The sequence below is a fragment of the Ammospiza nelsoni genome, chromosome 2 (assembly GCF_027579445.1).
Source record: "Ammospiza nelsoni isolate bAmmNel1 chromosome 2, bAmmNel1.pri, whole genome shotgun sequence".
NCBI classification, from domain to species: Eukaryota; Metazoa; Chordata; class Aves; order Passeriformes; family Passerellidae; genus Ammospiza; species Ammospiza nelsoni.
This window is the reverse complement of record NC_080634.1, coordinates 102,374,785-102,395,839: the sequence shown is the minus strand read 5'-3', so window position 1 is coordinate 102,395,839 and position 21,055 is coordinate 102,374,785. Positions and strand designations below refer to the sequence as shown.

At 42.0% G+C, this 21,055-nt stretch overlaps 2 protein-coding genes across 2 annotated transcripts; one reads left to right on the top strand and one right to left on the bottom strand.

Moving 5' to 3' along the window:
- Positions 1 to 10,700: 10,700 nt before the first annotated feature.
- LOC132087613 (uncharacterized) lies at positions 10,701 to 11,920 on the bottom strand. The gene is made up of 2 exons (XM_059493970.1): positions 11,794 to 11,920; positions 10,701 to 11,755 (listed from the first exon to the last, which is right to left on the bottom strand). Exons 1-2 carry the CDS (start codon positions 11,918 to 11,920, stop codon positions 10,701 to 10,703), a joined length of 1,182 nt encoding a protein of 393 aa, XP_059349953.1.
- On the top strand, positions 11,919 to 20,745 carry PIGA (phosphatidylinositol glycan anchor biosynthesis class A). Its single transcript, XM_059493969.1, has 5 exons — positions 11,919 to 12,564; positions 13,119 to 13,251; positions 14,315 to 14,447; positions 15,587 to 15,793; positions 17,400 to 20,745. Exons 1-5 carry the CDS (start codon positions 11,919 to 11,921, stop codon positions 17,661 to 17,663), a joined length of 1,383 nt encoding a protein of 460 aa, XP_059349952.1. The 3' UTR covers positions 17,664 to 20,745.
- The last annotated feature ends 310 nt before the right edge of the window (positions 20,746 to 21,055 follow it).

Below are 21,055 nucleotides of genomic sequence, written 5' to 3'. Positions count from 1 at the left end.
TTTGATTTTTCTCTGTTATTTTAAAACTCTGCCCAACAAAAAGGAAATAAGAAAAACCCCATAGCCATTTCAAGTACAATTTTCTTACATTTGTTCTACAGGGACTGGCTCCTGCCCAAACCCAGGTCTAAACAAGGTCACTTGACCCAATAGTTTCAGTAAAAAAGAAGCATTTTTCCCATGTCTGCTTGACAGCATGTGTGATTTATTTATTTGCTCCTGGTGTAGTGTGTTAATCTTCCTAAGGGGATTGCAGCCCACTAGTACTGTGATTTTTTGGAAAAGCACTGTTGACTAGAAGAAGGTTTTCCTTTTAGCCTACCATGCAATGAAAATATCTCCTTTGCACTGAAATTCCTCTCCCCAGTGTGAGGCCTGAGTAACAGTGCTTTAACCAGATCAGAAAAGGGCAGTACTGTTTTCTGAGCCACTGAAGTCTGCTGTGAGCTAGTCCAGAGAAAATATTATGAGCAATAATCCTGAACTGGAAGTGTAGTCTTGACATTGGCATGATTTTTTCCTAGTTGCTGAATTCTCCAATTCTACACTGCACTGTGAACAAAGGGAATAGAGTATATGAAACAAAAGCTACAGAGATGAAATGTTTGACACAACACAGGGAACAGGAAATGGATTTCTGATGTGCAACTAAGATTTTTTTTTATTATTCATATAGGAAAACCATATTGCTTTATAGTAAAATTAGAGGCAAATCCTGTAAGACTGATTGAATGGCTGGACAAAGCACCAAACAATTTAACATGCCTTTAGTTTCAGTAAGGCATTTAGGCTTTGATCCTGAGTGTTGAGAGTGTTTCCTAAGCCAGCTGGGACCTAGGTCTCTGCAAACACACCTGCAGGCTGTTTGTGCTGCCTGTCCTGTGAGCTGGCCTGGGATCCTGTGACCCATGAGCATCCTGGGGGAGCAGGGATACCCTGGGCTGCACTGGGCTCCTGCTTGTGGGTGCCCCTCCAGAGAAGGACATGTGCCACCAGCATGGACTCTGCATGGACAGGAAGGGGAAGGCAATCCCAGTGCAGCACCAGGTGAAGCAGCCTGGCACCACAAGCACACCCTTCCATCTCTCCTGCTCCTCCAAGAAGCTCTAAATACAAACACCTGCGTGGTGGTGCAGTCCCTGAGCTCTCACAGGGGAGTGAAAGGAGTGAGTGAACTTCCCCGTCACTTCTCCTCTATCTCATCTGGGGACACTCTGACCAAGTGGCTGTGCTGCCAATAAGTTACACCTGTAGCACACTCCTCAGAAAGCCAGGGAGCTGCAGAGGCAAACCTACACAGCTGGTAGCACCAGAGGTATATGCAGTAAAAATGCGCCTTTATGCAAAACCAAACAAAGGTATTTGTAAAGCTAAATTCTGTGGAAAGAAATCAAGCTTTTACATTTCCTAGCTTATCCTAGAGTTTAGCAACTGGAATGCTGTATTAATTACATCTGTGTCTTGTCAGTGTTGATCTGTAGAGGCTTCCTTAGTTTTATGTCCTGACCAGTGAATAAATTCACTTCATTTTTCAAAACGGAATGCTCTTGCCAGAGAGACAAGTCTGCTTCAACCCCAGAAGACTCTCAGATAAAGCAGTCACTGAGGGGATGAAAACCAAGTCCCAAAGATCTCCTTACAGAGCTAGAGAGGGATTTCAACATGAACCACCTAACCTCCAGGAGATTACAATGGCCATTAGAATACCCAGGCTGAAAAGGTACCATCACTGGCCACCACTGTGAATCCTGCTCTGAGCTTTTCACATTTCCCCATTCCACTGGAAAAGAGACCAGTGCAATGCAGGACTGAAGATCCCAGTGGGATGGAGTGAGATGAGATCTTGCTATATTCATATGCTGCTTTCAGTCTAAGCCTCTGGGTGAATTTAACCTTTAACCTCAAAATTTTGCTCTTAAATCTTGTGGATCACTTTGTTCAACACTTAGACAAATATTTTTGATAATGTTGTGGTTTAACTCCAGCTGGTAACTAAGTGCCTCACAACTCACTTGCCCTACCACTACACTAGTGGGGAGATTTGGAAAGAAAAAGCAAACCTCATGGGTTGAAGTAGGAACAATTTGACAATTGAAACAAAATTAAATATAACAGCTACAACAGTAATAATAATAATAATGCTACCACTTGTAGTAGTTGCAATGGAAAGGGGAGAGAGAGGAATAAACCCCAAGAAACACAAATGATGTACAACAGAATTGCTCACCCCCCACTGACCAGTGCCCAGTGCATCCCAGTGGTGATGGGACTCCCCTTCCATAACTCCCCTAGTTTATATAGTGGGCATGATCTGTGAAATGGGATATCACTTTGGCCCATTTGGGTCAGCCATTCTGGCTTTGCTTCCTCACAGCTTCTTGTGCATCTGCTCTCTGTCAGAGCATGGGAAATTGGAAAGCTCTTGATCTAGAGTAAGCACTGCTTAGCAATAGCCAAAACATCACTGTGTTATCAATATTATTCTCACACTAAAAACAAGACACAGCACTGTACCAGCTACTCAGAAGAAAGTTAACTCTATCCCAGCCCAAACCAGGACAGATACAAACATGCTCAAGCAACAGAGGATTTGTGATCATCAAAAATATATCTGGAGGTCAATGTAAAATTCAGCGTTATTTTCACTGAATTTAACCCCCTACAGGTTCTTCTGCCTGTGAGGGATTTCTGTTTTGCAGGAGCAATGTGTCTGAAAGCTTGTGTATTAAGAATGGTTCTTAGGCTTACTGTGAAGATGGAAAAGGAAACTGCTTGTGGTGGCATTCACTAGCAAGCATGACCTATGCAGCCAACACACAGGTTTATCTAGTTTATAGCTTGGATTCTCCATAGAGGTTCTCAGCCCTAGTTTCTAGAAGCCTTATGAGTGTACTTCTGCATGCCTCAAGCAGGGTTGTCGGCTCTGGTGCAACCTACAGGCATCTTGCAGCCTCTTTCTTTTACAATAAACACAATAAATTCTTTTACAATAAATTTCTTTTACAATAAATTCCTACCCCAGCAGATCATCTGCCCCTAAGGCCCTGTGCCAGTCTCTTGTAGGGTGCTGCTCTTTGCTACCCTGCTGTCCTAACCATTAGAAAATTACCAAAGCCAGAGCATGCAGTGCAAATCTGTAGCATTCACTGAAACACCATGTGGAAAACCTCAAGAACTGAAGCACATTGCTGTGAGTGACAGTGCTGTGTGGTGGTCTTCACTGCCACAGCCCCAAGTATATCTAATTCTAACTAACTAACTACCTCTTTGTCACTGACTCTATGGCATAGCCACAAATCCTCTATGTGGAAGACCAGGACTAAGAGGAGGGTCTGGGTGAAGATGCAAACACATGCAGATAATTAGATTTTGGTGAGAATCTATAAAAATTCAATGCTATTTAGTTGGTGAAATTCAGGATTTTTCTTTTAAGAATATTCAACAAACTTTAAAATAGAAATGCTTTATGTTATTTTTCATATTGATTTAACAGATTAACTTTTAATTAGGATATTTAATATAACAATTCAAAGAATTAAATGAGGTATGTAAAATTCATAGCAGATCTGTTTTTTGACTGATGTCATTAACTCTTAACCTATGACTAAATGACCCTCAGAGAGAGAAGGTTATTGAGCAGGGGAATGCTCTCTTTGAAGTCTGAAAGGCCTTTTATTACTGTGTTCAGCATGACTTGCTTTTTAGGCATATGGACATGATTTACAGATTTCATAGGCAGAAAAATAGTGCTAAAAATTCCTGTTGTGGTGTGTCTTAATCTTTATATAGTGAGGGATGTCTTTAAAGTGATATTTGTGTTATGTATGTAATAGGAATGACAGTACTTAAATATAAATTTTTAATTCTAAATAAACACACATGAAGTTTCTCAAGCCATCAGTTTTTATGAATAGCTAGCTTCTTCTTATATGTGCTTTCTTCAGGAAGGGGACAAGGAAGAATATGAATCAGAATAATAGCTAAATATGTGCACTGCTTGAAAGAGTCAGGAAATATTTATCTACTTGCAAAAACTGTTCTTGACTTGCAGAAGGACGGAGGTACCCGTGGCCTTACCAAATGCTGGTGACATGGAAGAAATTGAAGCACGTCCTGAAGCACTGCTCTCATTTACTTCAAAAGCTATCACGGGTCATATGCTGTGACATTGCTTATGGCAAGAATTATTCACTGGAGGGTTGGCAGAGCACACATAAATCCTGCCATATTCATATACACTGCAAACATATAAATCTGTAGGAATCCTCTGGGCAGTCACTCCAGCTGACTTGCAAGGTCCTTTCCTGTATTCCAGCAAAAACAAATGTGAATCTGCTTAAGTTTATTTTTTGTTTTCTTGTACCACTGCAAGCCAGGATTTATGTGAATAAAGTTATTTTGATTTACAGTAGTGTGAAAAAAAAAGGAAAGAAAAATCTTGAGAACCCAGAACTGAATCTGAGGAAGCTCCTTCAGCTGCCTGTTTCCTTTGTATTTTCTAAATAACTGGTAAATGCATTTCAACATTAAAATACCAAAGAGGTTGTCATCTTCTAATTGTGGACTTGTGGAGTGAATTGTTCTTTCTGCAAAGAAGTACAAGGTGGATACCAGGCCAAGTAAATCTGTGTTCTCATTTATTAAAGTCTCCATTAATAAAACAAACAAGCAGGGGTTACAAGTGATGTACTGCCATTCATTTTATTTATCAGACTCCTACATCAGCAGTTACTTAAAAACCTCACAAAAACTTTTAACTCAGGGATAAAAAATCTGTTTTAAATTAAGATAAAAGGAAAGTGCTCCTTAGGCCAATAAAACAAAATGAGTACACAAAATGATGTGTCAGGGCTTGGTCTGCATTTTGACTTCAAGGCTATTAACACTCTTCTTTGTTTCCACTTTTATCATACTTTACAATACTACTCAATGTGAAAGGTCATTCCAGGCTGAGAGCAATCAGTGGGGGATCCATAATTTAGCGTGAACTGTTTCCTCTCCTAAATATCTAAAGGTACTTTTAAAATGTTTATGGTTGAATAATCAATGATTTAATTCTATTCTACATTGGTATATGCTATAGATTTAAAAATACAACAGTAATTATACAAAAAATATCTTGCTATGGAGTGTGATTGCAAATTAAGTGCCAAAAAAGTAAGGTAACAAAGTAGGAAGCATTTCACTTAGCCTTTTGTTCCACTTTCTTATGTGAAGTGGTGTTTTTAAATGGTGAAGACTATCTCTGATGTGTGGCTTAGGATCACAGGTCCAGCTGAAAAGGTGATGCAAGATACCCAGACAAATCAATTTCTGTTAGGGGACTCTTTGGCAAGGCATTTATCCAAAACTTTCCCCTGATCCCAGATCCCACTATGCACACTCATGTGCATCCTTTGATCTTTTTCCTTGGGAAAGTGTATCCTGATTCCTATTAATGGACAAACTGTTCAGAATTGTGTTTATACATTGAAATACAGTTGCATAGTGGTTATTTTGATTCAGTCCTCTGAATAAAATCACCAACACAAGTGATGAAACACAAGAAAGAGCTTAACACATCCACGATGTGGATGTGCAGTGCTTCTTATCAATATTGTCTTTGCAATAAACATCAATATTTTCCTGTAGTTGAGTTATGAAGGCATGTAATGAAAATCCCTTGAAAGTCATTAAATCTCTCTGTTCCTCCATTTCCCTGTGCATCCCATCTTAAATCTACTCACAGCTCACTCCTAAAAGTTTTCAGAGCTTTTCTGAAAAGCTCTTTAAAAAGAGTTTCAGAGCTTTTCTGAAAAGCTTTCTGACAGCTTCTCTACCTGTGCCCTGGAGTACAGTCACCTTTCACCTTGCCCTGCTCCACATCAATTAAATTAACCTCAGAGCAGCACCTCCCAGCCCCACAGAGCTTGCAATCTGTGGTTTGTGTTTCACACCTCGAGGATGGTTTGCATGCCTCTCTGAATCTTCTCAATTCTAACAATCAAATAAAAATTACTTCTTCCTCCACAGACCTTACCTTAGTTTTCTCTTTAGATATTCAAAGCTACAGTAAGGGTATCAGTTTAAAGAAACCCTTGTCTCATTGAATGGATTTTAAAGTATAATTAAAATTAATTACTTTTGCCTTACAGTGTAAATCTGGATTCAAGCTATCAATATAAGTGTTAATTATAGTATCAATATATAGGACTATGGATAGTTCATGCTTATTTTTTATAAGAAATTCAATTTCCTTTAAATTCAAACTGTAGAATGCAGGCAGGTACTACTCTATTTGGTAAAATGACTACAGAGAACAGTGCCAAAAATGTTCTGAAGCATTTGTGGGTAGGGGTATTAGTAGGAGGAAATAAAACATACCAGGTAAAGGTTCCTCAGCTTTGCACAGAGATATTTTGCAGCACCACAAGGATGAACACATTTTAAGTTTCCAATAGCTCCATCTACTGTTGTCACTGCACCTTTTTTTCTCCTCCACCAACAAGTCCTCACACACACTCAACTTTCAGTTAAACCCATTTTAAAGCTGAAACCCACCCTACAGTTCTGCCACTCCAGTTTGTGCCAACTCTACATAAATTGCCAGAAGCTTTCAAGAGTTTGCCAAGTACAGTTTTAAAGATACAAACCAAAGACCTCTAGGACAGGCCTTCTCTTCTAGCACAGCTGATACATCAGTATTAAAGTCCTCTGATGTGGCCCCAAGGCTGCAAAGGCAGAAACAGACCTGCAACTAAATAGACTGTAAAATCTAGTAAAAACCAAACAAAACAACAACAACAACAACAACAACAACAACAACAAGAAACCAAATTTTTAAAAAAAGCAAAAAAAAAAAAAAAAAAAAAAGTAGAATCAAGTCTAGTATGGTCAAATGGTGTGGCTTCATAACTGACACCAGACCTGTGTGTTACTGTAAATCATTTCATCAAAATCAGACACAGATTTCTGCCAAATTAGTCAGATGGCTTGTTAGAGCTGATAGTAGTGTTATGCTGGCTGAAGGACAGATATCCCCTGGGTCTGCCAGTACCAAACCAACTTCTGGCAGGCTTAAAATGTGAGGATAAGCACAGACACCACTCTGCATTGTGTGCTCAGGAATCTTTTTCAGCCCTATTTGATGAGTATTTAAGCTGGAACGTCTGGGAAGGCAGAAGACAGGCACCATCCAGGCTTTGTTTGGCATCACTGCTCCTGCTGGGGACCAGGAAGGACCAGAGACCAAGTGTCAGGTACTGGGATGGATCCTGCATGGCAGTGGTGAGTGACTCACTGGCAGGGGGTGTGAAAGAGGATTCTTCTCAGTCTCACCCAATGCACTGGGAGCAGCTGTCCTGTCCTGTCTCCTGCTAAGAGGTGTAACTTGTTTGTAAGCCCAGAGGACTGGAAGCTGCTCCTGGTGTACATCCTTTGACTGCTCCCAAACCCCCATGCTCTTCTCCACCTTCACTGACCTGATTTGACAGAGAAGGGAATGCTCTGGGGTGCAAGAGCACTGTAACACACAGAGGTGACCAGGTGACTGAGACCTCAGGGCATGAGAGGCACAAATCACACATGTGAGAGCAAACAGGCACACCCTTCAGCCTTGCCAATCACCTTCTCCCTTCTGTTAGCAATTCACATCCCACAGATGAATTCCAAACTGCTTGGAAGGGAGAAGTGTCTGTAAAATGGAAAACCAACTAATTTTCTGGCATTTAAGAGAGAAATCTGACTTCAAGAAAAGAAGCCCATTCTCCAGTTTGCATGTAATGGTAATTTCCTTCACAGACAGCACTGCGGTTTGTTAAGCCTTCAACTTGAAACCTGTGTTTCAGAAGTACATTAACATGCAATTTCAGCCAGCTTCTGTGGGATTCCATGAATAGGAAAACCCAAGTGCTTGAATGAGAAAACCATTATTTTTTCCTGACTGCTTTATGGGAGGTATTCCAGCCAGGTAATAAGATTGGCTGTATGCAGTAGAAACCAGGCAAACCCAACCTTTCCATGGAATTATAGAAATCTATTAGATTCTGTTGCCATTTCCTAGCAGCAAAAAACAACTGCTGAGGTAGAGAGTTGGATACTCACTCCCCCTGTGCAGCAATCTTAGAAGTGACAAAATCAAGTAAAAGTAAACTAAATGGAAAGACAATTAGTCAGCTTTCTTCAGAGGAAAAATTCCAAATACTATTTTCCTTTTTGTTTTGGAGCCTATTTAATACCAGCAGGATCAAAACCTGCAAACACTGTAATTTTTCACATAAGTTGTTGGGCTGTCTCTGGCTGTCCTGCCTGGTTTCATTACCCAGTCTCTGTTTATGATACATCTCTAGGCCACCTGAATTCTCCATTCAGCAGTACTATTTTTCACTGATGTACTTCTTCTGTGGCTTCCAACAGTTTCTGCTTTCCTGGACCATGAAAAGGAAATGTCCTTCACTTCAAGCCACTTGTGCAGTCTCACACCACTATTCCACAAAAGAAGATTTCTTTTCCAGGAGCACTGTGTCTCCCTTGTCCCTGCATCAGGCTCTAGAGCAGCACTGCTTCAAAACTCTTTAGTGAAGTACTCTCTGATTGACTGATAGCTTGTTTTTGTCAATTACTATTATTTTTTATAATAAATGTGTATGTTTTAGGCTTGTATGGAGTGTAAATAAATGCATTAATTTAATACACCCACTTACAACATGCAGCAAAGCCACTTCACCAAACAGGGATAGTCTTTGCTCCATACAGACATGGAATAAGAGCAGTGTCACCCAAGAGGCTGGGGGATAGAGTGGCAAATTCAGCCTGAGAGGAGCCTGAGTGGGAGTGGAAAGCACAGAGTACTTGGCAGAAAGTTTTCCTATATTTTCATGAACACTGAAGAGGTCTCCTTGAGGCATGATGGCCTCTGCTATCTGAACAAAGACACAGGAGTCTCTTGGAGTGTCCTCCATCTTCTCCCTCCATTAACTCAATTTATGAGATGTTTTAGAGAGCATTCAAGGACCAGGCTTGGAAGTGGCAATTACTCTGCTGTCACGGGTTTTACATCTTTGCTCTCTACTCAATTTATCCTCCAGTCTCACTCTGACCTTGTATGTGCTCTAAGTGAGGGAGTGAATACACTGAGTGCAGGATTTCCAAAGTAAGAAAATTTGATTCTTTCTTCAGCTGTTGGTACCTTCAGTATAGGCTTCACCCCAGATCAGGCCAGGACAGACTCTGGATATGACCAGGATCTGTGACAATTTTATGAATACACAACACAACACCACAGCCAGTAAAAAGTGAATGTTATCCCATCCTTGTGAACCAGATGTGGAGACAAAATTTAGCAGCACCTTTTTCAGCTTGGCAGTGGCAAAGATTCCTCTCCTTTCCATTAAGGTTTGTCCTAGGCTCCTTGGCAGACAAATTTTTCAAGTTCCCTTGAACATGACAACAGGAGAAGGCTGCTGATACAGGGGGATTTACTGATCACTGACAGGAATGACATCAAGCCCAACCAGACGAATCTAATGAAGAACACAGATGTCAGACCACCAAAGCCAACATGCCAGGCCAAAGGCATGAAGGTTGGCCACAATCCCTGATTTCCGTCAGAAGGACATCCAGAGCCTGTGACCATCTGCCAGGAAAGTAAAGGAAAAGAAAAAGGGGGCTGCTATGTCATGTACCAGCTACAATTTCTCTTCAGACTTTTAAAGTTTGCATACCAAGAATCACAACTTCTCTAGAGGACACACATGAAGAACTAATCTAAAAAAAAAATTCAAAATAGTTAAAACTATAAGCATTTTTTCCCAACAGCTACAATTGGAGTGACTTGACAGCTTTATTCTGCAGGGCAGTGTGACAGCCAGGGAGGGAGGTCATCACTGCCATTTACCAGAGCTCACATGGGGTGCTGCCCTGGAGAGCCCCCAGGTGCATTCCTCCTTCTCCTGGCACCGTTTTGGGGGCTTTTTCCTAGATGTAATTGAAGGCCACAGCTTTACACTCAGGCTGCAGTTTCTTCTGAGATAGGATCCCTACAAACCCTTGCTTCTCACTCTTCTTCTTTCACACCCTGCTGTTGCTGGTGAGAAGCTTCTCCTCTTCTGGCCTCACACTCACCTTCTCCCCCTAGAATTCAGGTTCTTGACCCACCTGATGATGAAACCAGATTTGCCAGTGCTGGTCCCATCCTTCTGAACACATGAGAAAAATTCCATCAATGAGCAATGCTTTTCTTATTCAATACAGTTGAGGTTTTCACATCTTTCAGTCCCCAGAATGAAGTACCTGATTTCCTCCTCAGTCCTTCCTGGGATCAGTGCCTCCAAATCACATCTGTCCAAGCTTCAACTAACAGGAACCCAGCCAGCACTCCAGCCTAGGTCAGCTTGTACTGTCACTCACAACAAGCACATTTGCATGGGAGTCATGACAGACAAATCTGACAAAATTCTTATCAGAAATCTTGGCAAGAAGAAGGAGCTGCCAAACGTAATTTTGGGAACATACAGGAAAGGCATGAACCCCCTTCTTGGCAGCCAGCAGCAGTCAGGAGAGTGTTGGAGCGGCAAAAAACGCTGATGGTAAGGCTCCTTGAGAAGAGCAGGAATACACAGCCAAGTGATGCCAACCCAGCTCCTTTCCCAGTGTTCAAGCTCCCGGGCCGCCTATAAAAACCATGGTTTTAAAATTTATTTTCATTTAGAGACAGCAAGCTTTCAGGACTTGTGGCAGAAGAGTCTAGAACATTTCGGGAGCTCCAGCTGTAACTGTAACACACCAGGAGAGCTTCTCCTTTGGGTCAGAGCAAAGCCTTTGGAATTTTGAGGCAATCCCATCCCTATACGGCATTTATGCCACTTTTTCAGCAGCTCCGTGCTACACTTTTTTGTCAACAGCCGTCCGGGACGAGCTTCCCACTCCTGCAAGGACATCGCCGCTGCCTTTGCGCCGTGCCCGCGGTGCCTGGTGCCGGGAACGGGGCGGGACACCGGGACGGGATCTGGGGCGGGATCCAGGGATGGGAGCTCGGGCGGGGCGGGGAGTGGAGCGGGGCGGTATCCCGGGCTGGGGGCTGAGGCGGAGCTGGGGCGGGGCCGGGAGCGGGGCTGGATCCTGGGGTGGGAGCTGGGCGGGGCCGGGAACGGGGCAGGATCCCGGGATGGGAGCTGGGGCGGGGCCGGGAGCTGGGGTGTATCCCGGGATGGGAGCTGGGGCGGGGCCGGGAGCTGGGGTGTATCCCGGGATGGGAGCTGGGGCGGGGCCGGGAGCTGGGGTGTATCCCGGGATGGGAGCTGGGGCGGGGCCGGGAGCTGGGGTGTATCCCGGGATGGGAGCTGGGGCGGGGCCGGGAGCTGGGGTGTATCCCGGGATGGGAGCTGGGGCGGGGCCGGGAGCTGGGGTGTATCCCGGGATGGGAGCTGGGGCGGGGCCGGGAGCTGGGGTGTATCCCGGGATGGGAGCTGGGGCGGGGCCTGGTACTGGGCCGGGATGGGAGCGGGGCCGGGCCGAGATGGGAACTGGGGAGGAGCCCGGGCGCGAGGCCGGGGCAGTCCGGCGCAGCGATTGGCGCTGTTTTTCCCGCGTGACGCCGCGCCGGGCGGTGATTGGCTGCGGCTCCGCGCCGCGCGGGCGTGGCCGCGGCGGTGACGGGCGATGGGGCCATGGCGCCGGGCAGCGCGCAGGGAGCGCCGGCCGCCGGCAGGTACGTGCACGGTCCCCCCGCCCTCACGCCGCCCGCGCTCCCCGGGGCCGCCGCCGCGGGGACCGGGCTCTGCAGGGGCCCAGCGCCGCCCCCCCCCCGCGTGCGGCCTGCGCGGGACGCGCGGTGGGCCCGGCGGGGCCGCCGACACTGAGGGGGCCGGGGGTCGTCGCGGGCGGCCGCCGGCGAGTGATGGCGCCTTGTGGTTCCTTCCCCCGTTAGGAGCGGGCCCGGCATGGACGGCGGAGGCCCGGCGGCGCACAGCGTGTGCATGGTGTCGGACTTCTTCTACCCCAACATGGGGGGCGTGGAGAGCCACGTGTACCAGCTGTCACAGTGCCTCATCGAGCGCGGCCACAAGGTGCTGGTGGTCACCCACGCCTACGGCCACCGCAAGGGCGTCCGCTACCTCACCAGCGGGCTGAAAGTCTACTACTTGCCCCTGAAGGTGATGTACAACCAGTCCACGGCCACGACGCTCTTCCACAGCCTGCCCTTGCTCAGGTACATCTTCGTGCGGGAGCGGGTGACCATCGTGCACGCCCACAGCTCCTTCTCGGCCATGGCCCACGACGCCCTGTTCCACGCCAAGACCATGGGGCTGCGCACCGTGTTCACCGACCACTCCCTGTTCGGCTTCGCCGATGTCAGCTCGGTGCTGACCAACAAGCTGCTGACGGTGTCCCTGTGTGACACCAACCACATCATCTGCGTCTCCTACACCAGCAAGGAGAACACGGTGCTGCGGGCAGCCCTGGACCCTCGGATTGTCTCTGTCATCCCCAACGCTGTGGATCCCACCGACTTCACCCCAGACCCCTCCAGGAGGGATGACAGTACAATAACAATTGTGGTTGTCAGCAGACTCGTTTACAGGAAAGGTAATGGGGGGTCAAATGTAAGCTTGTTTTGGTTTCCTTTCCTTGGATAAGTCTTGGTCAGGTACGGCTTAGGCTGTCTGTGGTATGGATGGAATTTGCACTGGGAGTGGTGAGGTGGCTGTTCCAAGCTTTTGTGTTTGTGAACTCAAGAAGAAGAAATGTACATTGTTTTTGTACGTGGTGGGTTCAGAGGTGTGTTTCCTTTGTAATACTGAAGAGACCAGAAGCTTTGGTCAGTTTGTGAAATGGAACATTTGGCTCGTATTGGACATAAGATTTAGGGCCTAATCTCTATATTCTGTTAGAAGTGTTTTAATTGTTTTTTATTTAATCAAATGACAGCAACTTAAGTGATTTTTTTTCCATTTTTGTCTCCTATGAGGTCCCAAGTTGTGGTTTTTTTCATATTTTTGTGGACAGCAGTTTAACTGTCTTCAGGAGACCTTTTCTTTCATTTCTTCAGCTCCCGAATATAGTTGTAGTTGTGGGCTACAATCATGAGAAGTTCTGAAATCAAAGAAAATAATGGCTTGCCCTAAATTTTCTCCTCTTAGGTATTGATTTGCTTAGTGGTATAATTCCTGAACTGTGTCAGAAATATCCAGAGTTACATTTCTTAGTTGGAGGAGAAGGACCAAAGCGAATCGTACTGGAAGAAGTCCGGGAGAGATACCAGCTACATGACAGGTTGGTTCTGTGGGTGTCTATGACCCTTCAAGGTTCTTCAGGGGTGGGGACCTGCCTGCCTCCCTCCCCCAGATAAGCCCCAAAGCCTGAGGCTAAAGGCAAGGCAGATAAACAAGACACTGAAGACTTTGGGAGCTGGACTGTGGTCCAGCAAATTAGTTAATATTTCTATGATTAGGCCCTGAATGAGCCTCCATTGAGACATAGAAAGGTGACTTAGATATAAATTTATCATGCCCCTCTCTGCAACCATGATGCTTGGATCTTATGTGGCATCAGGTGTTAACAGCTCATTTGTGCTATTGCATGTCATGATGACTGCTAGGAATTTATTATTTTCACTATGAAACTCTTCAGCATGGTGCTTGTCTCCTATATGTTCTTGTGGCGCTACAAACGTGTTCCCTGGTGCTACCATGTTACCAGAATGTTGCCATGATACAGATACATTTATGTGTTTCTATTGGTTTTTCTTGATCAAGAACAAGTTTCATAGTCTTGAGTGTTCATTTTATTTTCTAGGTTGTTTGTTGCCTGTTATGTGCTTTAGTCAGTGATTTCCCCAATTAAAATTGTCAGTATCATTCTCATTTTGCCCTTTATTGTTTTCCAATGTCTCTTCAAGCTGATAGGTCCTGATCATTGTATCTTAAAAACTTTTTCCCTTGTCAGACTCAGATTGGTCAGACCTCACATTGCAAATTCAGATAATGCATTTGACAAATCTTAATTATTAACTGAATGAAGCCATTTTTTCTTGCAGAACTAGAAGGCTCAGTAGCAATGTTCTGGAGGCAAATGTCATTAAAACAGCAACTTCTCCCACCAACTTTATTTTCAGAAGTTTCTTTCAGTGTGACAATAAAAAAGCAGGATTTTCTATTTCTCCATTGCTGGAGAAATTTAGAGAAAACTAAACCGAGGTGCCCATCTTTGTTCTCTCACTTCATAAGTGTGAACCATTGGTACCTTTTTCTGAATATGTGGCATTATTATGATCCAAATCTAGTATTTAGCTCTGAGGGTTTTTTGTTTGTTTTTTTTTTTTTCCTCTTGTATGCAGGGTGCGTCTTCTAGGAGGCCTGGAACACCAGGATGTCAGAAATGTCCTGGTCCAGGGGCACATTTTTCTCAACACTTCCCTCACTGAGGCCTTTTGTATGGCTATTGTGGAGGCAGCAAGCTGTGGTTTACAGGTAAAAAAATCTCAGTATCTAGAAAGCATGTATCCATTTTAAACAGATTTCACAATGAAATAACACGTGCTTATCACATTGATTTCATCTGACAGAGGTAAGCAAATGTTATCCCCATTTACAGATCACCTGGAAGCTGAGAGAGAAGGGTCAACTCCAAGAGGAATTTTGTGTAGAATTTGCAGTAACATGTAGATCTGCTCTCAGTTCTCTGAAATAGCCAAATACTGTTTTGTTTGTACTCCTTTACAGAGTTTTGGGGTAGTTGATGTTCACAAAGGTTTACTTCGAAGGGAGCTGCAGAAAAATTGCCTTCCTGTGTAGGGATTCAAGATAAGTTGGAGAGAAAGAGAACAGTAAAAGCCCTGACTAATTTACAACTCAGACTGACAACTCAAAAAAGAAGTTGAGTCAGTAACGATAAAGAATTAGAGTTTCACAATAAAAGATAAAGGAACTTATTAAGAAGACAGACTGATAAGAGTACCTAATTTACAGTAAGTATAGAAAATGGGAGTGACTTCAATTTTTTTTTTTTACTTCAGTATCCTTTGACAGCAGTTACTACCTAGTTGTAGTTATTCTCTTGCCATCTCTTCTCTAGAAGTGAGGAAGTTCTGCAGTTTCTTATTGCCCAGTGTTTAGAGATGATTGCACAATGTGAGTCTTTGTAATTTCTGATTTTCTTTAAAAATAATAATTCAGATTAATGTAAATAAATTTTTGCAAGTGTTCAGTAACCTAGGAAACTGAAATTTCAAGTATGTGGTAAAATTATCCTCTGCAAGTAGAGGTAAGAGGTTTCTTGAGATACTGTGGAAGAAATGTCCAAAATCTGATTACACAGGTTCAGTTGTGTATTGTGGCAAACACCTTCAGGAAAGGTGTCTCATAACCACTCATTAGACCTGTCTAGTTAGTCATCTCTTTTATCACCAAAGAATCATTCTGGACAATGGTGAAGGTAATCTGCTGTGTTTGTCTTCTCTGGGGTTTACATTTTTAGTGCACACACAGGTCAAGTTCCCAAACCATGATGTTTTCCTATTCTTTTAAATAGCTGCATCTAAACAATGTAATATCATTGCTGTCACACAGTTTCATTTTTTATGTTACCATTTCTTTTGTTTATTTCAAAGGTGGTGAGCACAAGAGTTGGTGGGATTCCAGAGGTACTTCCAGAAAATCTCATCATTCTGTGTGAGCCCTCTGTGAAATCTTTGTGTGATGGACTAGAAAAAGCAATTGCCCAGCTTAGATCAGGAACTCTGCCATCTCCAGAAACTGTTCATAACAAAGTAAAGACTTTTTATACGTGGAGGAACGTAGCAGAGAGAACTGAGAAAGTATGTATAATCACTTCTTTTAAATTCTCTGAAATTATATTTCTGAAACAATTCTTGCTTTGAAATATTAGTAGGCACATTCACCATGCAATATTCCAGTGTAATTTTTCAGCATGTTTCCTCTCAAACATACATGGTTTTAAAAGGTCGAGAAAATGCTTTTTTTCCCCACAAATAACTCCTGGATATCTTTTCTATTTGTATTTATATTTTCTAACATGCCATGATTGCTGGTAAATATTTTGAAGAAAAGCCTAGATCATTAGTTAGATTTCTACTCTATTTGTTCAAGTCTTGACATGAAGTAACTTTTCTGGCATAACTGCTGCTCAGGTGTATGACAAGGTAATAGTAGTTCATGACAAAGCTTTGCCATGTGCTAACAAGTAGTTTAAAATTATGTGAAGTAGTTTAGTGCTGGAAGGTTGAACACAGCTGAGTTTACATAAGCTGTGGTTGTAATGAAAATTTATTTTCATAGGTTTGAAATCATATTTCAGAACTAGAGCTGCACTTCAGTAGAAAAACTCTGCCTTCAGTGAAGAATGCTTGCTGCAGTAATGTTACAAACACCTGTGGAGCTGTGTCACTTCTGCCTTCACCTCCTGTGTTTTAGGAAGGAGAGAGTAGCTGAACCCCATGCCTCCTACTTAGATTGTACTGCATGCAAATATATATATCTTACAAGCCTCCTTGAAGTGATATGTACAACAGTTTATTTTAATATTTTTAAGTGCCATCAGTACAATTCATTTTATGATTTTGTAACTGCAGGCAACATTTGAATTGCAAAGTTTTTACAGACGTTAGCCTAGATTTGAGTTTGCTTTATATAACATTTTCTTAAAAAAACCCACCAATACTTCATGAAGGAAAATGGTCATAGAATTGGTAGAAGTATGCATTGATCTGAAATTTTACAGAAGGTAGTTGTTTGTTACCAAATAAGGTTACCTGTAGAATGGAGCCTGTAACATTCTTAAGGAAATAACAGTGTCCTTCAAGCCTTTTTGGAGTGGTTTGTAGTGGGTTTGTTGTTGGCTGTGATTGACATGTATAATAAGTCACTAGTGGCAAATATTTGCTTTGTGCAGTAATTGAACTACTGTTTCTTTAAACAAAAATCAGGAGCCTATTAGGATTTGGTTCATTGTTCAAATACAGAGATTTGGAATAGTGCCAAACTCACCTATGAGTTCATCCATCATTGTGTTTAAAATCTAGTAATTGCATGTTCAAGCTCTTCCTGGGACTGATGTGAATATGAGATTAGAACCCATTCAATCCATTAAAACCCCCAGCCCTTTCTGTATAATACTACATGAGAGAAAAATTATGCAGCCATGCTAGTTAATGAAATACTTCTGAAGTGTGTAAAAGAAGAGAATGTTTCATATTTCTCCTTAAATGAAGGAATGAAATGTCTAGAACAAGACTCATAAATCAGCACTTAGGATCTGCAAACTTTTTAGGGGGCAATATTTGTCCTGTCTGGTAGCTAAGACTAGATCATTTATTTTGTGCAGTGATAATAAAGCACTGCCTGATTTTTGAGGTAGAATCAATGCATTTTTAAGATGTTACTTTCTGTCTCCTCTCTGTTTAGGTGTATGACAGAGTTGCAGATGAAGTGGTTTTACCAATGAAGGAGCGACTTGACAGACTAATGACTCACTGTGGTCCCGTGACCGGGTGTATTTTTGCTTTTTTTGCTGTTCTGAACTTCCTTCTCTTGGCATTTCTGAGGTGGATGACTCCAGATTCCATTATTGATGTTGCAATAGATGCTACAGGACCTAAGGGTGCATGGACTAAACGGTATTTTTTTGGGAAAAAAAGAAGAGTTAAAGAGGAACTTGTAAACTCCTAAATTGCCAAGTGGAGAGAGAAGAACGTGTCAGTCATTAAAGGTTTTAATGCTTGCTGACAGAGACATTACTCTTAAAACTCTTCAGTTTCTTTCTGAAGTTCTTGGAAAGAAACTTAGTTCAATGTGCTACCTCAATTTAGGATGATGTTCTTAGTTCAGTTTTGGATTAATGCAAATCTATGGGCATCTCTTTTGCACTGAAAGCTGGGAGGAGAAAATGTGTTTTTATATATGTCAGAAGCCTTGGAAACAAAAGTAGAAGATTTTCCTTGATAACTTGAACATTGCAGAAAGGGACTTAAGTGTTTGGGAAAGCAAAACACAACAATTATTAGCTTAATGTAATCCCTGCTAATCCCTGATATTTACTGTGATTTTTATTTTAAGACCTCTTTCAAAATAATTAAAATCTCAACAAAATACACCTTTTTTTTCTCCTAAGATGAAAATGGCACTTGAAATTAGTCATAAAGTCCATTACCATGTAAATTTCAGTGACTTAGTTCTAGCAGTTGTGTCCCAGTGACAGTGTTTTGCCTGCCTAGCATTATTATTTTGAAGTTCTTCCCTAGTCAGAGTTGCACATTTTGTTGCTAAATCAACATTCCCTAATGATTTTCTGATATTTTCAGAGGTGCTAATTTTTTCCTGTTCCCTTACACGTGTGAAAGTGATGTAAAGCTTATAGTGATTTTGGGTTTTGCTTTTGCTTTTCAGTACATAGGGGAAGAAATAGTATTATTTAGAGATAATACAGCCTCTAGAAACATCTCAGGCCTGAAAACTTCCAGCAGTCTGTGCCAAAGTGTGAAGTAACACGTGTGTGAGAGAGCAAAAACTGTGAAGGGCTTAACAGGCACACTTGTGCTTACCTGCTCTCTCCACCTCCCACCCACCCATCCCTTCTCCTTTCTTATGACCAAAGTGGCATTTCAGTCCATCTCTGGGAGGGACAGCGTTCAGGGTGAGTGATTTCACCTCACCCACATCAGAGACACTGGCAGGCAGGTGCTGCATGTGAAATCTCCCAAGGAATACCTTGGGAAGGTATTCCTTAAGTGGAAATGACAATGGCTGTGCTTTTCATGGAGAGACAGAAGGAGCAGCTCTGAGGAGTCTTGAGTGATTTGTACTGGGGCTGGAGGCAGCACAGCATTGTGCCAATGGCTGTGAGAAGAGGTGTTTGTGTCATTTGTGTCAGCCACCTCTAAAATTGCCCCTTGTCTGAGGCACTGGGTTAGTTTCTTTTTCAAGCATCACTAATCATGACAAGCTTCCTATTTTATAACTCTGGAGTATTGTGTGCTGTTGGACACTGTATTAATATTAAAACTGTGCAATATGAAAACACTGTTTCCAAACCCTTGAAGAGTAGTATTTAACACACTCCTTCTGCCAAATTCATCTTGTTTATGTAGAGATGTAATTACACAAGCATTTTATAATTTCATTGAACATATTTTCATGAAACACAAAGATAATGTAAATAATTGCCATATATGAAGTCTATTTTCTTTTACTAGAATTTTTAGACTTTGATATGTAACATACAGCTGCTTTAAAAGCAGAAATCATCTCAAATGGTGCCACAAGGTTTAAGAATAAATGGGTAGAATTAAGCTAATATTCTACTTTTTTAAGTTATTCTTTTTTTTTCTATTGTTCAAGCATTCATATTTCTAACAACCTTTTGAAAATACTGATTGCCACTCCAGGGAAATGTTATATATATATATGTGTGTGTGTGTGTAATTTTAGTAATACTTTGTTTTCTTTTAGTTCTGTTTGGTTTCCTGCAACATCTGCAAACACAAATCAAAAGGATTGCGTGTATCTATTCAAAATAAATTTTCTTTTGTGGAACATTGTGTACTTACAAATAAAACCTTGTTATAGTCTTGTTTACAAGCCCAATGTGAAGTTTATCTAGGGGTTTATTTACCTTTCCATAAAAAATGGATACATTTCATTAAAGTGTGGGAGGATGTAATTAGAAAATACAGAGCTACAAACCATAATGCTGCTTTTCACCACTGGTTGTTGGAGTTCCTACGAGAATGTTTTTTAATAATCATCTTTCTGTACAAGCTGCCATACAAACTTAACCCATAACTGGTTTCTCAAATATCACCACTTGTATTATGCAGAACTTTGTGGGAGAGATTTGCTCACTGGCTTTGTGCAGTGGAGTAAAGGATGATGCCACAGAAACATTTACAGTTTTACAAAATATCAGGCTAAATAAAATAAGCAGGATACAAAAAAAAATACTGAGATAATGAATATGGTTAGAAATTAATAAAATAACTTGTTTAAAAAAATTAAAATGTTTCAGTTGTGCTTGCAGGTAACATTCAATTATTGTGAAATACCAGGGAAATGTTAGGAAAGGGAGAGTGACACTAATTAAGCAAGGTCTTGCACAGAGCAGAGCCTCTGGTGTGTAGGAGGAGCAGGAAGACCTGTATAGAATGTCCCCCTCACAAACTGCAATGGAATTCCATCCCCTGGCACAAGGAGGAATGTTGTTTCCAGTACATGATGTGCAGACTCTGTGAATCAAGTATTGAAAATTGTAGGTTAAACCATGCAATACACCATACAAGCATCAAGTAAAGTATAGATAGAAGATTAGTCTTTCAGACTGTGTTTTAGTGGGTGTGGGTGTATCTGTAAGAAGGTAACTACTGTAATTTACTTGGTTTGCGGTCAAGTTTTTCTGCAGCTGTTTATATTTTTTCCCTGTTTTATATTTGGTCCCTTTTTCATATATGCCTAAGCTTTTGAAAATTAATTGTAAAAGTCTTTCTGGTGCTTTCTGCTTCAGTAAAATACAGACTTTATGTAAATACATAAGAGAATAATCAGTCTCAAAATGGCTTAATAATTTGATTTTTTTTTTAAATTAAAAGTATTTCAATATTTTTAGTGTTTAATTGCTGTCATTAAACTACTCTCATGATATTTGCTGTGCATCATGACATTTGGTAGTATGTTGACTTCCACAGTTTTCCCTAATGACTTGAACGTTGGCAGAGATAAAAGGTGGATATTTTTTAAGGGAATAAAATTAATAACAGGATGTGGCTATGTGTCTGAATTTATTATTTTACCAAAATTAACATTTTTCTTGTAAACCTGGCAGGTAGATCAGGTTGCTTTCAGATCATGACATGATTCAACTCTCTCACAACTCTAGAGATGCTACTTGTGCAGGATTCATTGAACTTCAACTGTGCATGGCTGCTTGTCTTGTGCATGCTGGTTCTTCAAGCTGCTTGTTTAAGCAGGAGGGGCTGGTGCATTCCCTGGGAACACAGGGAATGCTGCTGGAATTTGCTGTCCTCCTGCCCAGGCAGCAGCAGGAGTTTCAATAACCAGGTGTGATGGGT

What these genes read in the sequence shown, in the direction of transcription:
- PIGA (XM_059493969.1), top strand. Translation starts at nt 11,919, where the DNA reads ATGGACGGCGGAGGCCCGGCGGCGCACAGCGTGTGCATGGTGTCGGAC. An exon ending in CAGACTCGTTTACAGGAAAG is followed by an intron (nt 12,565 to 13,118) that starts GTAATGGGGGGT and finishes TTCTCCTCTTAG; the next exon opens with GTATTGATTTGCTTAGTGGT. An exon ending in TAGCAGAGAGAACTGAGAAA is followed by an intron (nt 15,794 to 17,399) that starts GTATGTATAATC and finishes CTCTCTGTTTAG; the next exon opens with GTGTATGACAGAGTTGCAGA.
- LOC132087613 (XM_059493970.1), bottom strand. Translation starts at nt 11,920, where the DNA reads ATGCCGGGCCCGCTCCTAACGGGGGAAGGAACCACAAGGCGCCATCAC. An exon ending in CCACCGCGCGTCCCGCGCAG is followed by an intron (nt 11,756 to 11,793) that starts GCCGCACGCGGG and finishes GGGCCCCTGCAG; the next exon opens with AGCCCGGTCCCCGCGGCGGC.